The 22,239-nt window shown below is 40.5% G+C and overlaps 1 protein-coding gene across 5 annotated transcripts in view; it reads right to left on the bottom strand.

Annotated features, from left to right (window-relative positions):
- The window catches only part of mecom (MDS1 and EVI1 complex locus), a 514,494-nt gene that overhangs the window by 330,542 nt on the left and 161,713 nt on the right, over positions 1-22,239 (bottom strand). For all 5 annotated transcript variants that reach the window (XM_061925665.1, XM_061925663.1, XM_061925664.1 and 2 more), the window contains exon 2: positions 13,203-13,549. In XM_061925665.1, coding sequence (XP_061781649.1) covers positions 13,203-13,549 — 347 coding nt within the window. The remainder of the gene's footprint in view (positions 1-13,202; positions 13,550-22,239) is intronic.

Below are 22,239 nucleotides of genomic sequence, written 5' to 3'. Positions count from 1 at the left end.
CTCTCTGGTCTTGCTGTTTTTTTTTCGTTTTTTCTTTTACAAACCACATGCTAAAGAGGTAAAGACACTATTTATTTTCCGATTCATTCAAAAATGTTGTGTTTGGTTGTTTGTTCTCTCTATTATCGCAGGGGTTACATTCTGGAGACCCTAGTAGGGACACTATTAATTTTAAATAAGAATATTACATACATTCAAATTGTTTATAGGCCCTCCACACAGCTTTCACAAACACTTATAATTACTTCATACACTCTAAAACAAAGTCTTATATATACAACTTCAATGGGTACTCAAATCTCTGTTCACTTAATGGTACTTTTAAATGAGTGATGCAATGAATTGGCAGTAAGTGAACTGCGAAGTGGTGAGGGAACACTGTATGTTGAAGTGGAAAAATGACCACACCAAACTAATGCAAGCAGAGAAAAGTACAGCTGAACTGAGCTGGTCAGCGACATTTAAGGATCCAAATATTGATTTTTTATTATGCTGGTCCATGGGTGTCAAACTCGTTTTCATTGAGGGCCACATCACAGTTATGGTTGCCCTCAGAGGGCCAATTTTAACAATGAGTAATATATGAATATATATATATATATATATATATATATATATATATATATATATATATATATATATATATATATAAAATGCATTAACAGTATATTTCTTTACATAAGCTGCAAAAAAATATTTAAAATTTACTTTAAAAACTGGCAGCTCAGTCACCAAAATTATAAGTATAAGCAGTGGGATTTTTACAGAACACAAAAAAAATGAATAAGTGGAATGGAATGGAGAAACAATACCACAGTTTTCAGTGGTAAAATTCAAGCAACAGAGCTGCCAGTTTTTTTAAACTGTAAAATATTGTTGTTTTAATGTTGTTTTTGTTTGTTTTTTAATGTTTTAATGTCTTAATGTTTATGGAAAAAAAAAAACAGTACCAAAGTTGATTTTACGGTAAAAAATACAGTCGGCGGAATTTAACCGTAAGATCTATTGTCAATTTTACAATCTACAGTTTGATAGATGACTTGTCATAAGTCAAGCAGATGTTTAAGTACAGTAGTTATCTTTATTTTAACAAAAACATTTTTTTTGGAATATATGATAATATAATATTTTGATTTTGATAATATTGCATTTTTAAAATATATGCAATTGCATGCAGTACATGATTTTAATGTCAAAAGGGAAAGAACAAACAGAAAATTAAGCATTTTATTAACGCCTATTAGTTCCAGGCTTTCTGGGGCCACATAAAATAACGTGGCGGGCCAGATTTGGCCGCTGGGGGCCTTGAGTTTGACACCTGTGTGCTAGTCCGTCTCTGAACTAAGCAAACCTGATTTTGGGATGCGGGAGGAAGTCTGGGTAAACACCATTCCAATCCCAATATACTGATTGTAAGGCAGACACTCAAAAACTAACATCATTTTATAATCAGTGTCTTAACAACATTTTAGTTTTTTTTGTAATGATAAAATAAAACAACAACATATGCCACACTGATGTCAGTGCAGCATTCCTGCAACACAATGCACCAATCACAACAATCTCCATTCAAACAACCCCCCCAGCTTCCCCCAACTGTTACGTTTGTACATTTTGGTGTGAAACTGTGAAGATGTGTTTTCACTGAGAGTCGCATGAGTGACATAGAGGTTCATCCCCAAAGCCCCTGCCCCTTCTAAGCACCGTTGTGGGTAGGGCCCTCCTCTCCGACAGTGGATGGGATGTGGCAAGGGCCTCGGGGATTAGGAGGCTTCTAGGCGGGCCTGAGAGTGGCTCTTTCTCCTTGTGACAGGGAGAAGTGACAGGCCGTCAGTACGCAAGAGACAGACAGCCAGCCAGCCAAAGACATCTGCATTCATTCAGGACCGCGGCTTAAAAACACCCCTCAGTCTACACTCCCACACTCTGTGCCTTAAGGTCTGATCCTACGGGGACACGCATCCAAATCATAGAAAGCACCTGTGTTCCCAAGATCTGGTCAGAAAAATATGTGAGTACATCAATATTATACATGAACCATCACTGGTTGCAGATGTGACACGACACGTTCTGAGGACTAAACCACTGGCCTTTCATCCGCTTGCATGTGTCTGTGAGAAAGGGGCTGTTTCCATTTCACAGGATTATTAGAATTGTAAAGTATTTGAGTTGACAAGAGTTTGAAGGATGTGTGCGCATGCATCTGCCTCTCCACCCTCCGTCCTTCCGTCCTCTCAGGACCGGGGAGGTTCAGGAGACAGACAGAGCCAAGAAAGGCCCAGCGCAGCCACCTAATCCCTTACTCCCATTCACTATCACTGCTAATCTCTTTTGCCAACCCCCCCACCACCAAAAACTATTGCCTCTGCCTCTCACTCAAGTGTAGGACAAAAGCCTTAAGAACCCCTGTCCCGCCCTTGCCTACCTTCCCATCCCTTCCTGCACCCCTAACCTGCTCCGCCCATCACTCCGACAGCAGGAGGCACCCATCTTTTTAAACGCAGGACCCATAAATCCCATGGGGCTACGGGTTCCTTGGTTGAACCCATAGACTCATTGAGTGCTGGATAACTCTCTCTCGGACTGGAGCTCTCTAAGCTATTGTTGCTGTTGCTGAGAAGACGACAGACACAACGTTTGAATTTGAATGTGCCCAATTACTCAGAAAGACGGCACAATATCCACTGATGGGTATCCAGGCAGTATATTATCATCATTTCCAAACCGTGTTCTCATTCATCTAGGTATTTGTATTCTCAGGACAATCGATCCCAACTGGACTATTTGGTGTGTCTTGGAAGACGTTTCACCTCTCTGACCAATTTAAGTCTCAAGACTAGATCTGACCAATCTAAGTCTATGAGCATGAACTGATGAAGCCTACTCGGATGGGAGGCGAAACGTCTTCTAAGACAAATCAAACAGTCCAGTTGCGATTGATTGAATGCCCTGAGAATACCTGTGAATGTTATGAGGATTGCAGCATATGTTCATTTCCAAGTATACCATTTTTACTGCAGACCTCCTGCAAATCCAAGAGAGTCACTCTTGAACTGCAATCAAAACAAAAATGATTTATAGCCTTCCGTTTATTTTTTTAGAGCTGTCATAACTAGGGCTGTCAAAGTTAACAATAAGTTCCTTTAACAGTGATAATTGTTTTAAAGCGCGAATAAAGTTTTTGACCCTCGGCTCATTCCGAAGCTTGGGGAAAAATGTAATGGCGTCCAGTTATTGTTGAATCACAAGCTCTAAAATAGAACTGCACAAAAAATGGAAATCTCAGATTCAAAGCCATGGTAAGTCGTTCTCCTGACAGGACAAGACTATTGTACCTTCACTCGCCGCTGATTGGTTGAGCACAGTTGGGCCATTCCTAAAACTTTGTATTCAAAATTTCAGCCGCCATTAAAGGAGAACATTATCACAATTTCAGAATGGTTAAAACCATTAAAAATCAGTTCCCAGTGGCTTATTATATTTTTCGAAGTTTTTTTCAAAATTTTACCCATCACGCAATATCCCTAAAAAAAGCTTCAAAGTGCCTGATTTTAACCATCGTTATAAACACCCGTCCATTTTCCTGTGACGTCACATAGTGAAACCAACACAAACAAACATGGCGGAAAGAACAGCAAGCTATAGCGACATTAGCTCGGATTCAGACTCGGATTTCAGCGGCTTAAGCGATTCAACAGATTACGAATGTATTGAAACGGATGGTTGTAGTGTGGAGGCAGGTAGCGAAAACGAAATTGAAGAAGAAACTGAAGCTATTGAGCCATATCGGTTTGAACCGTATGCAAGCGAAACCGACGAAAACGACACGACAGCCAGCAACACGGGAGAAAGCGAGGACGAATTTGGCGATCGCCTTCTAACCAACGATTGGTATGTGTTTGTTTGGCATTAAAGGAAACTAACAACTATGAACTAGGTTTACAGCATATGAAATACATTTGGCAACAACATGCACTTTGAGAGTGCAGACAGCCCAATTTTCATCAATTAATATATTCTGTAGACATACCCTCATCCGCGCTCTTTTCCTGACAGCTGATCTGTCCAGTTTAAGGGACGGTGTGAGCCAAGACATCCAGGGGGTTTAGCTCGCTCGTCTGCGGGAACAAACTGCCGCCATTGCTTGCCATGCTACCGAGGTCCTTTGTCCCTGAATTGCTCACACACTCCGGCAGATTCAATGGGGGTCTGGCGGCAGATTTCTTTGACTTTATCGTTGGAAATGCATCTGCTTTGAGTGTCGCAGGATATCCACACATTCTTGCCATCTCTGTCGTAGCATAGCTTTCGTCAGTAAAGTGTGCGGAACAAACGTCCAATTTCTTGCCACTTTCGCATCTTTGGGCCACTGGTGCAACTTGAAACCGTCCCTGTCCGTGTTGTTACACCCTCCGACAACACACCGACGAGGCATGATGTCTCCAAGGTACGGAAAACAGTCGAAAAAACGGAAAATAACAGAGCTGATTTGACTCGGTGTTTGAGAAAATGGCGGATTGCTTCCCGATGTGACGTCACGCTCCGAGAGCGAATATTAGAAAAGCGTTTAATTCGCCAAAATTCATCCATTTAGAGTTCGGAAATCGGTTAAAAAAATATATGGTCTTTTTTCTCCAACATCAAGGTATATATTGACGCTTACATAGGTCTGGTGATAATGTTCCCCTTTAAAGTATGCGGGACAACTTGTGTATTTCTTAGTTCGTGTTTATTTTCATTACATCATACTTGACAACGGCGAGAAGGAAGAACGAAAGGAACTTTCCGTTTGCAGGAACTTGCTGAAGATCGCTGATTAGTGGAACTATCTTGCAGTGTTTTTATTCAGTTGTAGTGTTCAAACTAGTTTGCAGCTTAATGCTCTATATCAATTTTTACAAACATAATTTCAATACGCGAAGCTACGAGAAGTGGACGGACTCTTTTAAATGTAATTACATAGGCTTATTCAGTATGGACTTCAAAGCGGCGTCCTCAGCTCCTCACCAGGACACAGATCTCAATGTTTGAAGATTAATGTGAAATAGAGGAGGCAGTAAACTAGTGGAACGAAGGTGAATCATATCAAATATTAACTGTTTACTTTGCTATAAGCTGTAGCGGTAGTCAATGACACGGCATTTGTGTGGTTAGCCTCAACCCAGGCTATTGCTAAATATGTTGTGTTCATGTTGTTGTTGTATTGTTATTTACAGTTGAAATGGACCATAAGGACTTGCCTGACCCTCATGAATTCATTGTTTACTGTGGGACGACTTTCGTACTATTGGACACTGGACGGAAGCCTAGCTGACTTTCTATGTAACTTTCGGTCCACTCTGTTTTTAATTCATATGTTTTTGTATCTTATCGCTTTGTATTGTATTTACTTACACTTTATTAAAGGGGAACATTATCACCAGACCTATGTAAGCGTCAATATATACCTTGATGTTGCAGAAAAAAGACCATATATTTTTTTTACCGATTTCCGAACTCTAAATGGGTGAATTTTGGCGAATTAAACGCCTTTCTATTATTCGCTCTCGGGAAGCAATCCGCCATTTTCTCAAACACATTACAAACACCGAGTCAAATCAGCTCTGTTATTTTCCGTTTTATCGACTGTTTTCCGTACCTTGGAGACATCATGCCTCTTCGGTGTGTTGTCGGAGGGTGTAACAACACGAACAGGGACGGATTCAAGTTGCACCAGTGGCAAAAAGATGCGAACGTGGCAAGAAATTGGACGTTTGTTCCGCACACTTTACCGACGAAAGCTATGCTACGACAGAGATGGCAAGAATGTGTGGATATCCTGCGACACTCAAAGCAGATGCATTTCCAACTGGACTGGACAGATCAGCTTTCAGGAAAAGAGAGCGGATGAGGGTATGTCTACAGAATATATTAATTGGGCTGTCTGCACTCTCAAAGTGCATGTTGTTGCCAAATGTATTTCATATGCTGTAAACCTAGTTCATAGTTGTTAGTTTCCTTTAATGCCAAACAAACACATACCAATCGTTGGTTAGAAGGCGATTGCCGAATTCGTCCTCGCTTTCTCCCGTGTCGCTGGCTGTCGTGTCGTTTTCGTCGGTTTCGCTTGCATACGGTTCAAACCGATATGGCTCAATAGCTTCAGTTTCTTCTTCAATTTCGTTTTTGCTACCTGCCTCCACACTACAACCATCCGTTTCAATACATGCGTAATCTGTTGAATCGCTTAAGCCGCTGAAATCCGAGTCTGAATCCGAGCTAATGTCGCTATACCTTGCTGTTCTATGCGCCATGTTTGTTTGTGTTGGCATCACTATGTGACGTCACAGGAAAATGGAAGGGTGTATATAACGATGGTTAAAATCAGGCACTTTGAAGCTTTTTTTTAGGGATATTGCGTGATGGGTAACATTTTGAAAAAAACTTCGAAAAATAAAATAAGCCACTGGGAACTGATTTTTAATGGTTTTAACCCTTCTGAAATTGTGATAATGTTCCCCTTTAAAAGAAATAGGACATATTATTGTCTGTTTATTTACATGTTATCATTGCAGATACATGCTGTACAACTCCTGATTTGTATAAACTACCCTAAACAGTGAATTGAGGTGAAAACACAAACCACACACTTCTACAAGAGGCTTTAGTTCCAGGAAACAAAGGTTCCAGGAACTTGTAGTTTCTGAACTTGTGGTGGGAAAGGGCCCGTTGAGATCCGTTTATTTTTGGAACTCTTGCTGGCACACATAGTAGCCAGAACACAGAGCATACCAAAAAAAAGTTGGAGAAATCTAAAAAAAATCAAACTAATCAGATTTGACTTAGTAGAAGACAGGCCTTATAAGAACAAACAAAAGTAATCAGAGTACAGTGAAAATGGGAGAACATGCAAACTCCACACAAAGCAGTCTGAGCTGGGATTTAAACCCAGAACCACTTGGCAGTGAGGCAGATCTGCAAACCAAAAGATCTGATCAAAAAGATTAATATTTACAATTTTTCATTATTTTTTACTTTTTAAAGTTCATTCGCTTTTCCAATACAGGCTAATCCAATGTGATAAATCGGAGGCGAGTACCTCAGCCCAACGGACCCCTCGGCGCTGCCTCTCTGCCCTTTATTTACTGAGGCTATCTTTCCCATAAGTCACTATTCCTGTATTCATAAAGCATCATGGACCCCATAACTCACTCTTCCCCTTTATGAATAAATCCCACAAATTTATGGTGACGGTTCTGAGGAGCTGCGGCCTCGCTGGTGACAAACTTCTCCCGATCTGTCAAGACCGGCTACAGCCGCTCCGGGCTCTTCATCAACCACTCCAGATGGGAGGGCCACTTTATCGTTCCCCCGGCCGGTGACATCATCTCACCGTGCTGCATGGATTTGATGATGAAAGCAAACATATCTGTCTTAAAGCACATTTGCCAAATCAATTGTGTTTGTTACATACGGTCCAAAAATGCTTATTGGCATATTGACGGTCTGCAGGCGGGAGCGGTGCGAGCAATGGGCAGGGATGGGCGTGGGAAGGGAGGAGGGGAGTCAAGAACCCTTAATAGCATTTACCATATTTAATGCGGAGCGATGTCATCACTGAATATCCATTCTGAATAATGTGCATTTCATCATAAATTTTTTACAACTTATTTACTTAATGGAAAGAGTTATGGCTTCCTGTCAAGATGGTAATTAAACATCGTGATACAGTGCTGCCTCACCGAGACCCCATCTTTCCCCCTCAAACTACTCCCCCACACACACACACACACACACACACACACACACACACACACACACACACACACACACACACACACACACACTCACACAAAACAGGAAATACTGCAGGATTAGAACATTTTCTTTTCTTTACCAGTATTTACCGGTTCATGATAGAAGATCTCTTTGGCAGAGACAGACAGTCTTAGCTTCATTGTTATTATTGCTATGACCCGGAATCTTTTTAAAACACCTGCAGTTAGTGATGAGGTACAAACTCCGTTTCCATATGAGTTGGGAAATTCTGTTAGGTGTAAATATAAACGGAATACAATGATTTGCAAATCTTTTTCAACCCATATTCAGTTAAATGCACTACAAAGACAAGATAATTGATGTTCAAACTCATAAACTTTTTTTTTTTTTGCAAATAATAATTAACTTAGAATTTCATGGCTGCAACACGTGCCAAAGTAGTTGGGAAAGGGCATGTTCACCACTGTGTTACATGGCCTTTCCTTTTAACAACACTCAGTAAACGTTTGAGAACTGAGGAGACACATTTTTTAAGCTTCTCAGGTGGAATTCTTTCCTATTCTTGCTTGATGTACAGCTTAAGTTGTTCAACAGTCCGAGGGTCTCCGTTGTGGTATTTTAGGCTTCATAATGCGCCACACATTTTCAATGGGAGACAGGTCTGGACTACAGGCAGGCCAGTCTAGTACCTGCACTCTTTTAATGTGAAGCCACGTTGATGTAACATGTGGCTTGGCATTGTCTTGCTGAAATAAGCAGGGGCGTCCATGGTAACGTTGCTTGGATGGCAACATATATTGCTCCAAAACCTTTATGTATCTTTCAGCATTAATGGCGCCTTCACAGATGTGTAATTTACCCATGTCTTGGGCACTAATACACCCCCATACCATCACAGATGCTGGCTTTTCAACTTTGCGCCTATAACAATCTGGATGGTTCTTTTCCTCTTTGGTCCGGAGGACACAACGTCCACAGTTTCCAAACATAATTTGAAATGTGGACTCGTCAGACCACAGAACACTTTTCCACTTTGCATCAGTCCATCTTAGATCAGCTCAGAGCCAGCGAAGCCGACGGCATTTCTGGGTGTTGTTGATAAACGGTTTTCGCCTTGCATAGGAGAGTTTTAATTTGCACTTACAGATGTAGCGACCAACTGTAGTTACTGACAGTGGGTTTCTGAAGTGTTCCTGAGCCCATGTGGTGATATCCTTTACACACTGATGTCGCTTGTTGATGCAGTACAGCCTGAGGGATCGAAGGTCACGGGCTTAGCTGCTTACGTGCAGTGATTTCTCCAGATTCTCTGAACCCTTTGATGATATTACGGACCGTAGATGTTGAAATCCCTAAATTCCTTGCAATAGCTGGTTGAGAAAGGTTTTTCTTAAACTGTTCAACAATTTGCTCAGGCATTTGTTGACAAAGTGGTGACCCTCGCCCCATCCTTGTTTGTGAATGACTGAGCATTTCATGGAATCTACTTTTATACCCAGTCATGGCACCCACCCGTTCCCAATTAGCCTGTTCACCTGTGGGATGTTCCAAATAAGTGTTTAATGAGCATTCCTCAACTTTATCAGTATTTATTGCCACCTTTCCCAACTTCTTTGCCACGTGTTGCTGGCATGAAATTCTAAAGTTAATGATTATTTGCAAAAAAAAAAATGTTTATCAGTTTGAACATCAAATATGTTGTCTTTGTAGCATTTTCAACTGAATATGGGTTGAAAATGATTTGCAAATCATTGTATTCCGTTTATATTTACATCTAACACAATTTCCCAACTCATATAGAAACGGGGTTTGTAGAAAAAGAAGAATTGTCTGTATTTTTTTTTTTTTACCTAAAACCACAGAGTTTTTGCAAAAGGCCATAGGAATAATAGCTATGATGCAACAGTCCTTTACCTCATTTACCTCAACTAAACAATGTTGGGATTAATGACATTTTGACTTTCAAATTTGAAGGACACTGTTCCAGTAGACCATGTGATGCTGAGGCACTTCCTGCTCCTCATCCATAAAATAAAATTAAAAAAACAAACCGGTCTGACACTGACAGAGACCACATCTAACCTTTGACCCTGTCCTGTGACCCCACCTTCGATTTTCTGCGCCGTCTGACCAATATGTGATTTGCCAAAGGCCGCAGTGGGTCCCTAACAAGGATTTATAGCTTTTCATTTTAATCGAGTTAAGAGCACACAACCTCAGCTACTGTTATTTCAGAGGTTCCAATCTAAAGGTACATCGCTGAGTATGAAAGAGAAACAGCCGCCTCATGGTCAAATGTAGGAGGGAAATTGGTAGATGACTCCTGTCAAAGCTGGGATTGGGCATCCAGCATCTGTGAAAACATTCCGATATTCCAGGAACCGTCCATATTTTTTCATTTAAATTCCTATTTTTGATGCTCAATCCGCCGACCAGAGGAAGCTGCCACAGAGGTGGATAAGAAGCTATCTGTCCCCTAAGGCCCTGTCTGCATTAAGCAGGATAAGTCCTTAAACTAATTATTATTTAGCCTAAGCATCGTGTCAGCCACACTAAACCCTCGTTTAAGGTCCCCCTCCTTGGATCATTTTTTACACGGGTAAGTGCACCGTGTATTTCTTGAATCTCCGGCTCTTAGCTTTGTATGGACTCATTGATCATTTACAAACTGAGTTCGGAGAGGAAGTGACGTTCATAACAACCTGTTTCAACTCGGAGGTAAACACTAGAAAAGATGAAGGCGAGTCATCCAGACATGCCTGTGTTTCCCCTTCCTCTACATGTACAGACACTTGTGGAAATCACACATGAATACCTAAAGAGAAAGCGATTGCAGCTATTTGGGATACAACACTTCTCAGACGGCAAGAGTACTTTCGAAAATCCAGGTCAGCTGTGATTCTACTTACTGAAAAACTTTTGTCCATTTGTCGAAGGAGAGACGACGAGAATGCGGGCTCCCATTGATATGATAAAAAAGGTAGCGCATGCTTTATATTACCTGGCCATTGAGGGAAGACTACAGGAATCATTGAATGCATTTGGACTGGCAAAGCAGACTGTATCAGTACTCAACGTCTAGGTCCAGAGTATATAAAGTCACCAAAAACGAATGGACAATGAAGGTAAAGGCAAAAGAGTGAGGAGTGTCCTGTCCAGATATCTAGATTCCTATATTGATTGATGTAAAATGTTCTTTATCGCATTGTTTACTTTCATGTGTCCATTAAAGATTTGAATAATTTATGATATCTCAGGTGTGATTCACTACAATAGGGCCCCACAGCGCATTGGATTCCAGTAACCGTATTTTTCGGACTATGAGTCGCAGTTTTTTTCATAGTTTGGCCGGGCTCCAGTGCGACTTATATATGTTTTTTTCCTTCTTTATTATGCATTTTCGGCAGGTGCGACTTATACTCCAAAAAATACGGTAATTGAAATACCACAACACTGGTAATTGTTCAGATAAGTTAAATTTTATTTAAGAACTTGCACACAAAGCAACACTGGAGGTGACTATGATGTGTGCATTTCCCGCACATGCGTATTAGGTCGCGTTGGGGACGGGGATGGAGGGAGGGACGGGGTCTTAAACGACCATTGTGTGGGTGTGTGGACAAGGATAAGGTTAGGTGGGATTTACCCTGGATAACCTTTGCCTAAGTCAATAATCCTCCATTGCGACAAACAACATTTCTTACAAGTGTTATCACTGGGGGACTGTATGACAAGGCAAAACATGTTAATCAGGAGCAGAGATGCTAACCGCTAAACTAGCTTGAAACAACATAAGAAATACAGTAAGTGCTTCATATACAGTAGTCTTGGCATGCGCATGCAGTGACTTAAGGCTGCTAAAAAAGAGCGGTTAAAAAAAAAAAAAACTCTGAATAAATCCATAAGTGTGTAGGTGTACTTTTTGTTGTGACCGGGTGAATCTATCAGAGTCAGAATCAACTTTATTGGCCAAGTATGTTTACCACACAAGGAATTGGACTTGGTAGACTGTGCTCTCTTTGTTCAATACACAAAACAAAGACAGACACAACTCTGTATAATGTTCATGAAGTTTGATTTCGACTGTCTGGGAAAACAATAGCGGCAACTGCTTCAAGGTATGTATTTAAACAGTGTGCATTATCAAAAGAAACATGATGATACTTTTGGAGAGGGTGAGGTGTGGTTTAATTTGCAATCTGGGAACGCCTACAGAATGGAAATTTTGAAGACAAACTTAAAAAAACAGGTGAAAAAGTGACTTTGGAGCAAAATTTATACCAAGGCATATCTAAGACATTATATGGACCAAAATGAAGTGTTTAAAATTTAATCATAAGTCCCCTTGATAATGTTTACAAACGTAGAATAAGTGGGGGGACATTGAGGGTAAAAAAACAAAGCATATAAAAGAGGAGCATATTGTAGTTTTTAGTTAGTTATTGTGTAGTACTGACTTTGTTTTACTTAAACATTTTAATGTCATACAAGAGAATAAGGAAATAGTTGAATAAGTGTGTTGACATTGTTACACTGGTAATAGCACTCACCATAAATATATTGGGGAAAAAAAAATCACAGTTAATACAAAATATAAGATAAAAATACTAGATTTTAGGGAAAAATACTAAAAACTAGTGAAATTATCTGTCAATGCAGTTAGTCAATTTTACTGGGCAAGACATCCTAAATTAAAATTTGTAAATCAGGAAATTATCAGAACTTTTAAGATAGACGTAAGTATTTTATTCTGAAAAAGCATTATTCAACTAGCAGTTCTTAAGTTAAGCATTTTTTGGGTGTTGCAGAATCTTTTTTATGTGGAGAAAAACAAAATATATTATTTAAATAGTTATTTTCTAAAAAAAAAAATTCTTAACTAGAATAAACAAAATATAATTACTCTTGCTAAAATTAAGATTATGAATAAAAATAAATAAACAGCCCTTAAACTAGGGAAACGTCTATAAATTAAATTTTAAAACTTTGGCAGGTGGCAAATAATTTGCAGTGTGATTGGTATCGGACAATATCACTCATGGATGATCGGAATCAGAAGCATAAAACCCTGATTGGAACATTTCTACCTCTAATGCATAAACATATATAAACTATAATTTATGTCATTAAATCTGTATTCAACGTAATTTACATACTACTTAGAAATAGTGTAAGAAAGTAATAGTTATTTTTGTTTACACTGCCTCGTAAAAGAATTGACAATCGTTGGGAACCAGAATCGGAATTGTTCAAATTCAAACAATGTTCAACCCGAGTCAATGCTGTTGTGAACACCAGCCAAGAAGCTACTGCAACTTTTAAATACAGGATGAAGACGTCACGCATTTACGGAAATATTTTAGTGAACCGTGAATGAAAGGTCCCTGCAATAGACTTAAGGTAACATTTACCATTCAGATTTTTAGATGGAACTATTTTCCTACCTCCCAGCCTTGAGTTGGATCTCTAAGGGAAGGTCTTCGCTCTCCAAGGTATGGTCCAAAGCGCTCGCCGACGTAAATGCTCCTGCGACTCCAGATGCCCGCCGTACCGCCGAAAGCATCTGACTCACGTAATTCAAAGTCCAGAGGAATGGCCAAGTCCTCTTGGTTTAAAAAGATGCTCGGGTGTGGGAAGGATGAAGGCCTCTGAGGTGAGACGTCATCTTCAGACAGGAAAAGGGATGTTGGCTCCTCCGCCGAGGCTGGAAATTGCAGAGGTCCACCTTCTGTGCCACAAGCATCGGCTAAGATGTCTGAAGGTTCAAGGGCGAACTCTTCATCTCCATCATCTGTGTAAGTAAGACACAAAACAGTCTATGTGAGGACCGAGAACAGCAAAGAATGACTGGATACAGTGGTACCTCAACTCAGCTATTTGTTATGCTTTAAGTTGCAAAAATTTGAGTTACAAGCATCCCCACCATTAGTGGGCTTAGAAAATGCCAAGGTGAACCGTGACAGATCCGACCAAAACATCCATTTCTACTCGCTAGCATTAGCGAATAGCTAGAGACGGACATACTTTTGTTTTCCAACCATGAGACGGAAGAAGGTGAGTGTGAAGACATTGATGATTTGAGATATGAGTGTTTTGAGTTAAGAGCTACGCCACAGAACTAAGGCTATGTCTACACTAAGCCGGATAACCCCTTAAACGAATACTTATTTAGCCTAAGCCCCGTTTTAGCCAAACAAAACCAACGTTTAAGGTTCCCCTCCTTGGATAATTTTTAGTTAGGGTACCGTGTATTTCTTGAATCTCCTGCTTTTAGCTTTGTGTGGACTCATTGATCGTTTAAAAACTGAGTTCGGCGAGGAAGTGAAGTCAGAAAGACCGCGCCCCACACAGGAAGTCAGAACGCGCCACAGCCAGCTTCATAACAACCGGAGCTAACCACTGGAAAGATGGAGGCGAGTCATCCAGACATGCCCGTGTTTCTCATTCTTCTACATGTACAGACACTTGTGGAAATCACACATGAATACCTTAAGAGAAAGCGATTGCAGCTATTTGAGATACAACACTTCTCAGACGGCAAGATAACTTTCGAATGTCCCAGTCAGCTGTGATTCTACTTACCGAAAAACTTTGTCCATTTGTTGAAGGGGAGACAAGGAGAATGCGGGCTCCCGCGGATGTGATAAAAAAGGTAGCGTCGAGTGAAGACTACGGAAAACATCGAATGCATTTGGACCGGCAAAGCGGATTGTATCAGTTATCGTCCGCCATGTATGTCGCGGACTTAACGTCTAGGTCCAGAGTATATAAAGTCACCAAAAACAAATGGACAATGAAGGTAAAAGCAAAAGAGTCAGGAGTGTCCTGACCAGATATCTAGATCCCTAGATTGATTGTTGTAAAATGTTCTTTGTCACATTGTTTACTTTTACATGTCCAATAAAGATTTGATTAATGTCTGATGGCTCAGGTGTGATTCACTACAATAGGGCCCCACAGCACACTTACTTCCAGTAACTTGAAATAGGGGGTCTTAAACGACCATTGTTTGTGTGTGGACAAGGATAAGGTTAGGTGGGATTTACTCTGTATAACCTTAGCCGGCTTAGTGTAAAAGGGGCCTAAGCTTGTAAGTTGAGGTAGTACTGTACACCACAAAGACTCCACTACTGAGAGCACATATGTTGTTGCATTGAGTGAATATATCCTAATGCTGTAATGCAGGGGTGCCCATTACGTCGATCATCGCGGAGGGTGTGTCAGTCGATCGCCACCCAGGCATTAAAAAAATAGACCTAAAAATCAGCGATCGTAAAATCTTCACCAAGATGTCACTTGACCCGAGGGTCTTGTGGGATGACGCTGGCCGCTGCGAGCTCATTCGTAAGAAAAAATGACCGACAAGAAGGCGAGAAACACTTTTTTATTTCACCAGACTCTCGCGCCGTACCTGCCCTCAACACTCTGAAGACCGACCGCACAGCTCCTATCTTCTTCATCCTGCCCGCGCTAACAAAATAAGAGTCTCAGAAAGCTGGTGTGCACAAGCTAGCAAGCTACGGAGTTTGCCGCCAATGTATTTCTTGTAAAGTGTATAAAAACGAGTATGGAAGCGGTACACATAAGATGCCAAAAAGCAACCACTCACATGTGGTATTGGACAGAAATTAGGACTTTTTGTCTCCTTATCAGCACTATTGTCTGATTGCAATCAATGCAAGTCATCAGAATCAGGTAATACACCAACTTATATTCTTGTCTTCATGAAAGAAAGGAATCTATATGTGTTAAACATGCTTGTATTATCATTAAAAACCTTTAACTTGTTAACAAAAACCTCTCTTTCATAAATAAATAGATAAATAAAAATTGTATATACTGTATGAATGAGGTAGATCCCCTCGACTTGATCGATTGAAAATTAGCTCGCATGCAGAAAAAGTGTGGGCACCCCTGCTATAATGTTCGTGGTAGTCCATCCATCCATTTGCTAGCGCTTGTCCCTTTTGGGGTCGCGGGGGGTGCTGGAGCCTATCTCAGCTGCATTCGGGAGGAGGGCGGTGTACACCCTAGACAAGTCGCCACCTCATCACAGTGTTCGTGGTAGTATAATGGACAAATAAATGCTCTTTGTATGCTAAATTGTGTTTCATTTTTATCCGTTAAACTATATCCAATTGTATTTCCAATCCACAAAATATGTAATAACAAGGTCTATAATAACATAAAATTAATAAGATACAGTGGGGTGCGGGGACCCCTAGAGGTAGTTAGTTGTAGGGTGTCCCCAGCTAAATGACAGATAGTTAATGGTAATGGACCCTTACCGGATCAATTTGTACAATCAGCTACATTAACATTGATATTAGACATGTGGACCCAAAAGATATAAATGCCGATAAATATAGCTTTGCTGTAGCAAGCTACGTTTGCCGTGTAGCTTGTATTGTAGCTTGCTACAATTCCCTGAGGATAGCTTTCCCTGTAGCTTAGCTACATTTAATCAATAGTAACTTGTAGCATAGCTTACTACATTTTCCAAGAATTTTGCACAACCACTGATTCTTCATATAAAGAGGAAGATATGAAAATCCCATCAGCCGGCAATCCAGTGAGAGCAGACATTGTACAGTAAGTGATTCTTTTATAATTTGTTTAACACTTAGAATTTCTGCTACATGATGCTGAGTGTTTCACTAAACCTGTATCTGTTTAGCACACATGTTCTAAAACGTGTTGCTCATCCTCATTATGTTCAGGCTCAAAAATATAAGGTTCTGGGTCATAATTGGTCCCAAAGTAGTCTTTGTCATCTCTCATGAAGTCTGCCGTGAGTATAGTGTTGTTATTATTGAAGGAATCACATGACTGCTCATGCTCATTATCTCATTAAATGGCTCGTGAATTTCATTGAATTGTATGTTATTTTGATCATTTCTATTTTACTTGCTAACTTTGCAATTCTTTTGGTGTTATAATTCAGAAGTATATGATAATCGCTACACTATCATTTAAACTTATTTGTTCATGTTAATGGTACGTTAAGTGAGCTAATTACTAATGAGTGACGAGAGCTCCGTCTTTGTAAGGTAAATGTTTTGATTTCTTTCTCCTAATTGCTGCGTTCGAAGATAATGCTAAGATGTGAAAAAGCGCCAGTTTAAAAACAAACACTTATGAAACAGGATCTACGTATTTTTGTTTTGATTTTTGCATCGAGATGGAGTGATGCCAGGGCAAGTGAGATGGGGTAAGTCGGCATTGTACTGCTCTGACTGTTTTATATTTCCCTTTCCTGCACGCGTTCTTTGTCATACGGTGAAAACAGAAGGAAGCACAGACGGGTTCATTACGAATATCGTGAAACAGGACGTAGAAAATCAGCATGACGCATGAACATTTTTCTTATTTCCTTTTTTGGGGGCGTGTAGAGTTGTATACAACAAGATTTGTTAATAAGTATGTTGGAGAAAGGTGCCATGAAAATGTAATACGTTACGCACAAATCAAACATATTATGTTTGAACATATTTGCATTGTAAAATACGATGGAGGAACTACTTACAGGGAGAACCACAGTACTCTATCCTACTAAACAGCATGCAGGACATAGTTTATTAGAGTTTGCATCTGCAGAATATTTGTTAGATCAAAGGTCACTGACGCTTCCCCAATAATATCTGCTCCCACAGAGGTTTGATTGTTTGAGGTCAAGGTTCTCTGCAAGTTTTGTCTCAACAAATGTATCCAAGAATGTCTACATAGTATTGAAGGGATTCATATGGCCCCATTCCTTGTTGGATCTCCCGTGAGAGCAATCGTTTTGCAATGCAGTCTGCTAAAAATGATAGAAAGCGCCACTCTACATAGCAACTGATGCTGTGGTCAAAGCTGGAATTGACCGAAAACACATTTTAAGATTGTCAACACTCCACTGTCATCTGGCGGATAAAGTGGATGGATAGTGCACGCCCCAAATTCGTCACGCTTCATGTATCAGATTACCAGCAAAGAATGGGGAGATGTTTTACCCATATTTTACCATGAATTGATTAACGTGGACCCCAACTTAAAAAATTTGAAAACTTTTTCAGGTGTTACCATTTAGTGGTCAATTGTACGGAATATGTACTGTACTGTGCAATCTACTAATAAAAGTTTCAATCAATCAATCAATCAGTATGAATCCTCTTCCTAGTGTATTAGGTTTATGTCATGGATGTCCCAATATAACTTTACGATATCGATATTATATCCTTGCGTATTGGCCGATACCAATATTGATCAGGTAGGTATCATCACAAATCATACAAACTCCGTTTCCATATGAGTTGGGAAAATGTGTTAGATGTAAATATAAACGGAATGCAATGATTTGCAAATCCCTTTCAACCCATATTCAATTGAATATGCTACAAAGACAACCTATTTGATGTTCAAACTCATAAACATTTTTTTTTTTGCAAATAATCATTAACTTTAGAATTTGATGCCAGCAACACGTGCCAAAGAAGTTGAGAAAAGTGGCAATAAATACTGATAAAGTTGAGGAATGCTCATCAAACACTTATTTGGAACATCCCACAGGTGTGCAGGTTAATTGAAAACAGGTGGGTGCCATGATTGGGTATAAAAGTAGATTCCATGAAATGCTCAGTCATTCACAAACAAGGATGGGGCGAGGGTCACCACTTTGTCAACAAATGCGTGAGCAAATTGTTGAACAGTTTAAGAAAAACCTTTCTCAACCAGCTATTGCAAGGAATTTAGGGATTTCACCATCTACGGTCCGTAATATCATCAAAGGGTTCCGAGAATCTGGAGAAATCACTGCACGTAAGCAGCTAAGCCTGTGACCTTCGATCCCTCAGGCTGTACTGCATCAACAAGTGACATCAGTGTGTAAAGGATATCACCACATGGACTTAGGAATACTTCAGAAACCCACTGTCAGTAACTACAGTTGGTCGCTACACCTGTAAATGCAAGTTAAAACTCTCCTATGCAAGGCGAAAACCGTTTATCAACAACACCCAGAAACGCCGTCGGCTTCGCTGGGCCTGAGCTCATCTAAGATGGACTGATACAAAGTGGAAAAATGTTCTGTGGTCTGACGAGTCCACATTTCAAATTGTTTTTGGAAACTGTGGACGTCGTGTCCTCCGGACCAAAGAGGAAAAGAACCATCCGGATTGTTATAGGCGCAAAGTTGAAAAGCCAGCATAAGTGATGGTATGGGGGTGTATTAGTGCCCAAGACATGGGTAACTTGCACATCTGTGAAGGCACCATTAATGCTGAAAGGTACATACAGGTTTTGGAGCAACATATGTTGCCATCCAAGCAACGTTACCATGGACGCCCCTGCTTATTTCAGCAAGACAATGCCAAGCCACGTGTTACATCAACGTGGCTTCATAGTAAAAGAGTGCGGGTACTAGACTGGCCTGCCTAAAATACCACAACGGAGACCCCCGGACTGTTAAACAACTTAAGCTGTACATCAAGCAAGAATGGGAAAGAATTCCACCTGAGAAGCTTAAAAAAATGTGTCTCCTCAATTCCCAAACGTTTACTGAGTGTTGTTAAAAGGAAAGGCCATGTAACACAATGGTGAACATGCCATTTCCCAACTACTTTGGCATGTGTTGCAGCCATGAAATTCTAAGTTAATTATTATTTGCAAAAAAAAAAGTTTATGAGTTTGAACATCAAATATCTTGTCTTTGTAGTGCATTCAATTGAATATGGGTTGAAGATGATTTGCAAATCATTGTATTCCGTTTATATTTACATCTAACACAATCTCCCAACTCATATGGAAACGGGGTTTGTACACACACATATATATATATACACCCAAACTGATGGAGAGATGGAGCGGAGACCAACCTGTGAACAATTGTTTGGTCGCCCAGTGGAGGGGTCCCCCCATCTGCGGCCCCCTCCAAGGTTTCTCATTGTTATCCCATTGGGTTGAGTTTTTTTCTTGCCCTGATGTGGGATCTGAGCCGAGGATGTCGTTGTGGCTTGTGCAGCCCTTTGAGACACTTGTGATTTAGGGCTATATAAGTAAACATTGATTGATTGATTGATTGATTGACCTTTTTTAAAGTCTTCACTACATCATTTGTTACATAAAATTAGGAATCGGACTGTTTCCGTTGGTAGGCAAATGTAACAGAGGTGTCATCATCATCATCAGCCGTTGTCAGTCCACTGCTGGACGAAAGCCTCAGCATGTTTCTGCCATAGTGAACGATCTCTAGCTGCTCCCTGTCACTGCACTGTTCCCTCTGGAACTGCTGGGGACTGGGGGCCGTCTTCTTGGCGTACTTTTCATGCTGGTTATTAGCCTACACCTTCCACGCTGGCTTGGTGCGGGTTGGAAGGGGTATTTTATATCAGAGATCCTTCTCCTAGACTAATTGCCTTACTGGCTGTTGAACTTAGTCTGTTCTGTTGGTTGTCCGCGCCCCAGTTACCCAGGGACCCGCTCAGCCAGTCACAAGAGAAGGTGCAAACGGTTCTTTGTGTACAGTTAGTTGGGACTCACTAACCCCACACACAACCTCCCATCTCATACCTGGATGTTGTTTAACGTCATACCCAGGACAACAGACAACAGAGGTGTAACATGGTCCAATTAAGTGATTAACAAACTGGAACTTTGAAGGGCAAAAGACTGAATCATGTACCTAAATCCTCGGGACACACAACCGACTGCTAAGCAGGTGTCCCATAAACGAAGAAGGAGACACTCAAATCCGGAAATGATCCACGGGAAGCTGCCGCTCCCTGGCGTGCATCTGTGGTGGGCTGTGGCTAACGCAGGCTGACAGGCCGCGGAGTGAAGGGGTTCTGCTAATGAGGCTCAGCAACCCATCCCTGGGCTCAGGAACATTCCTGAATGACTGCTGATGTGACAGTGCCTCACTGTGCTGTAAGCCATGAACCTTTGATCCGCACAAAGATACACATGCATTACTTGTTCAGCGACCATGAAGTAACTGTTCTTCTGAATGACTGGAAGGATCACCGTGATTTGCCACAGGTGGTCTTAAACTCAGCTGAAAGACTCACTTTTGATAAATCATGCTCTTTGGAAGACTGACTACTGCATCGACGCTTGTCAGATACAACTTTGGCATATTTAGGAAGGTATTCAATGGACCGAAAGAAGAAGAAAAAAATGCCGACTGCAGCATGAAACCAATGGGTCTCAAGAAGTCGGTATAATGATTTTCAACACACTGTGCAACTGCATGTAACAAGGTTAAAGGCCTGGATGTGAAGCTTACCATATGGTAGAGGGACAAGAGCTTTTACAGGTAACTGTATCCCCCCATTGCAGTTTCTCCCTTGACGTTTCCCCGCTAACGTTGGTCTCCGAGTTTAGATTTGATTTAGACCAGAAATTTCCTCGGCCCGCTGGACTCAACAAGAGCATTTCAGTTCATAAACATCCATGTGTATACTGTATATGTAAGGTAAACGTTAGCTGAAAGCAAATACGTTAGTTTGAGTTTGCAGATGATTGATGAGTCAAAGAGAGTAGCTCAAGGGTGGTAATAGCTCAGTCTGTAAGGACCGGGGTTCAAGACCAGCCCTTGAGCAAGGTCCTGAAGCCCTTGGTTGCAGTTCAGTCACCGTTTACGCGCCTCCTCTGACATCTCTCCTTGCATACCGCCATACCGTATGTGTGGTCCGGTTCTGTGTGGTATACAACACCACAGAGGCGAGAGTTGTGGCAGGAAAACAACTTCCCTACTCACCCTGATCTGATTTTTCTTTTTTCCAAAGCTCAAGGGGGTTATCAAAGAGACCCATTGTTAAGATGTGGTTAGCATAAAGATGGCCATGAGGATCACCCCGCGAAACTGCAGGGGGATTATTTCGAAAGGGAAAACATGTTGTTTGGACTTGAAATGTATCTTCTGTGACACAGGGTCCTGAAACTTTTAAAACACACCTCAAGTGTAAATTACGGTATATTTGGGATTATAATCAGTTGTGATGTGCACGTCAATACTGACATATCGATACCAGTTCTATATGCTTTATTATCGATTTTTAAATCAAAATAGCAACACTTTATTTCAGGGATGTCCAAACTTTTTCCACCAAGCTACATTATTTTTCTATTTTAAAAAATGCTTAAAAACAGATATTGTGTCAGCTTTGTAATATTGGTGACTAACTATATTATTATTGATTATTAGTTAGATCATTTCAGCATTTTCTCATTACATACTGATTTTTTTTCTCCACATTTGTATATTTAATTGCTATTTTGAGGGTTTCTTTCCTTTTAGATCTGGGGTGTCCAAACTTTTTCCTCCGAGGGCCGCATACTGAGAAGTCAAGTATGAGGGAGCCATTTTGATATTTTTGTATTGTTTTAAAAAATGCTAAAAATAGATAAGATATACATTTAAAGACAACACTTTGTTATATGTTACGAAGTATATTCTTTTTTTTTTTAATTCGGCTTTTTCCTCATTGCATTCATACTTGTTTC

This window comes from Nerophis lumbriciformis, linkage group LG30 (assembly GCF_033978685.3).
Source record: "Nerophis lumbriciformis linkage group LG30, RoL_Nlum_v2.1, whole genome shotgun sequence".
NCBI lineage: Eukaryota > Metazoa > Chordata > Actinopteri > Syngnathiformes > Syngnathidae > Nerophis > Nerophis lumbriciformis.
This window is presented reverse-complemented; position numbering and strand designations above follow the sequence as displayed.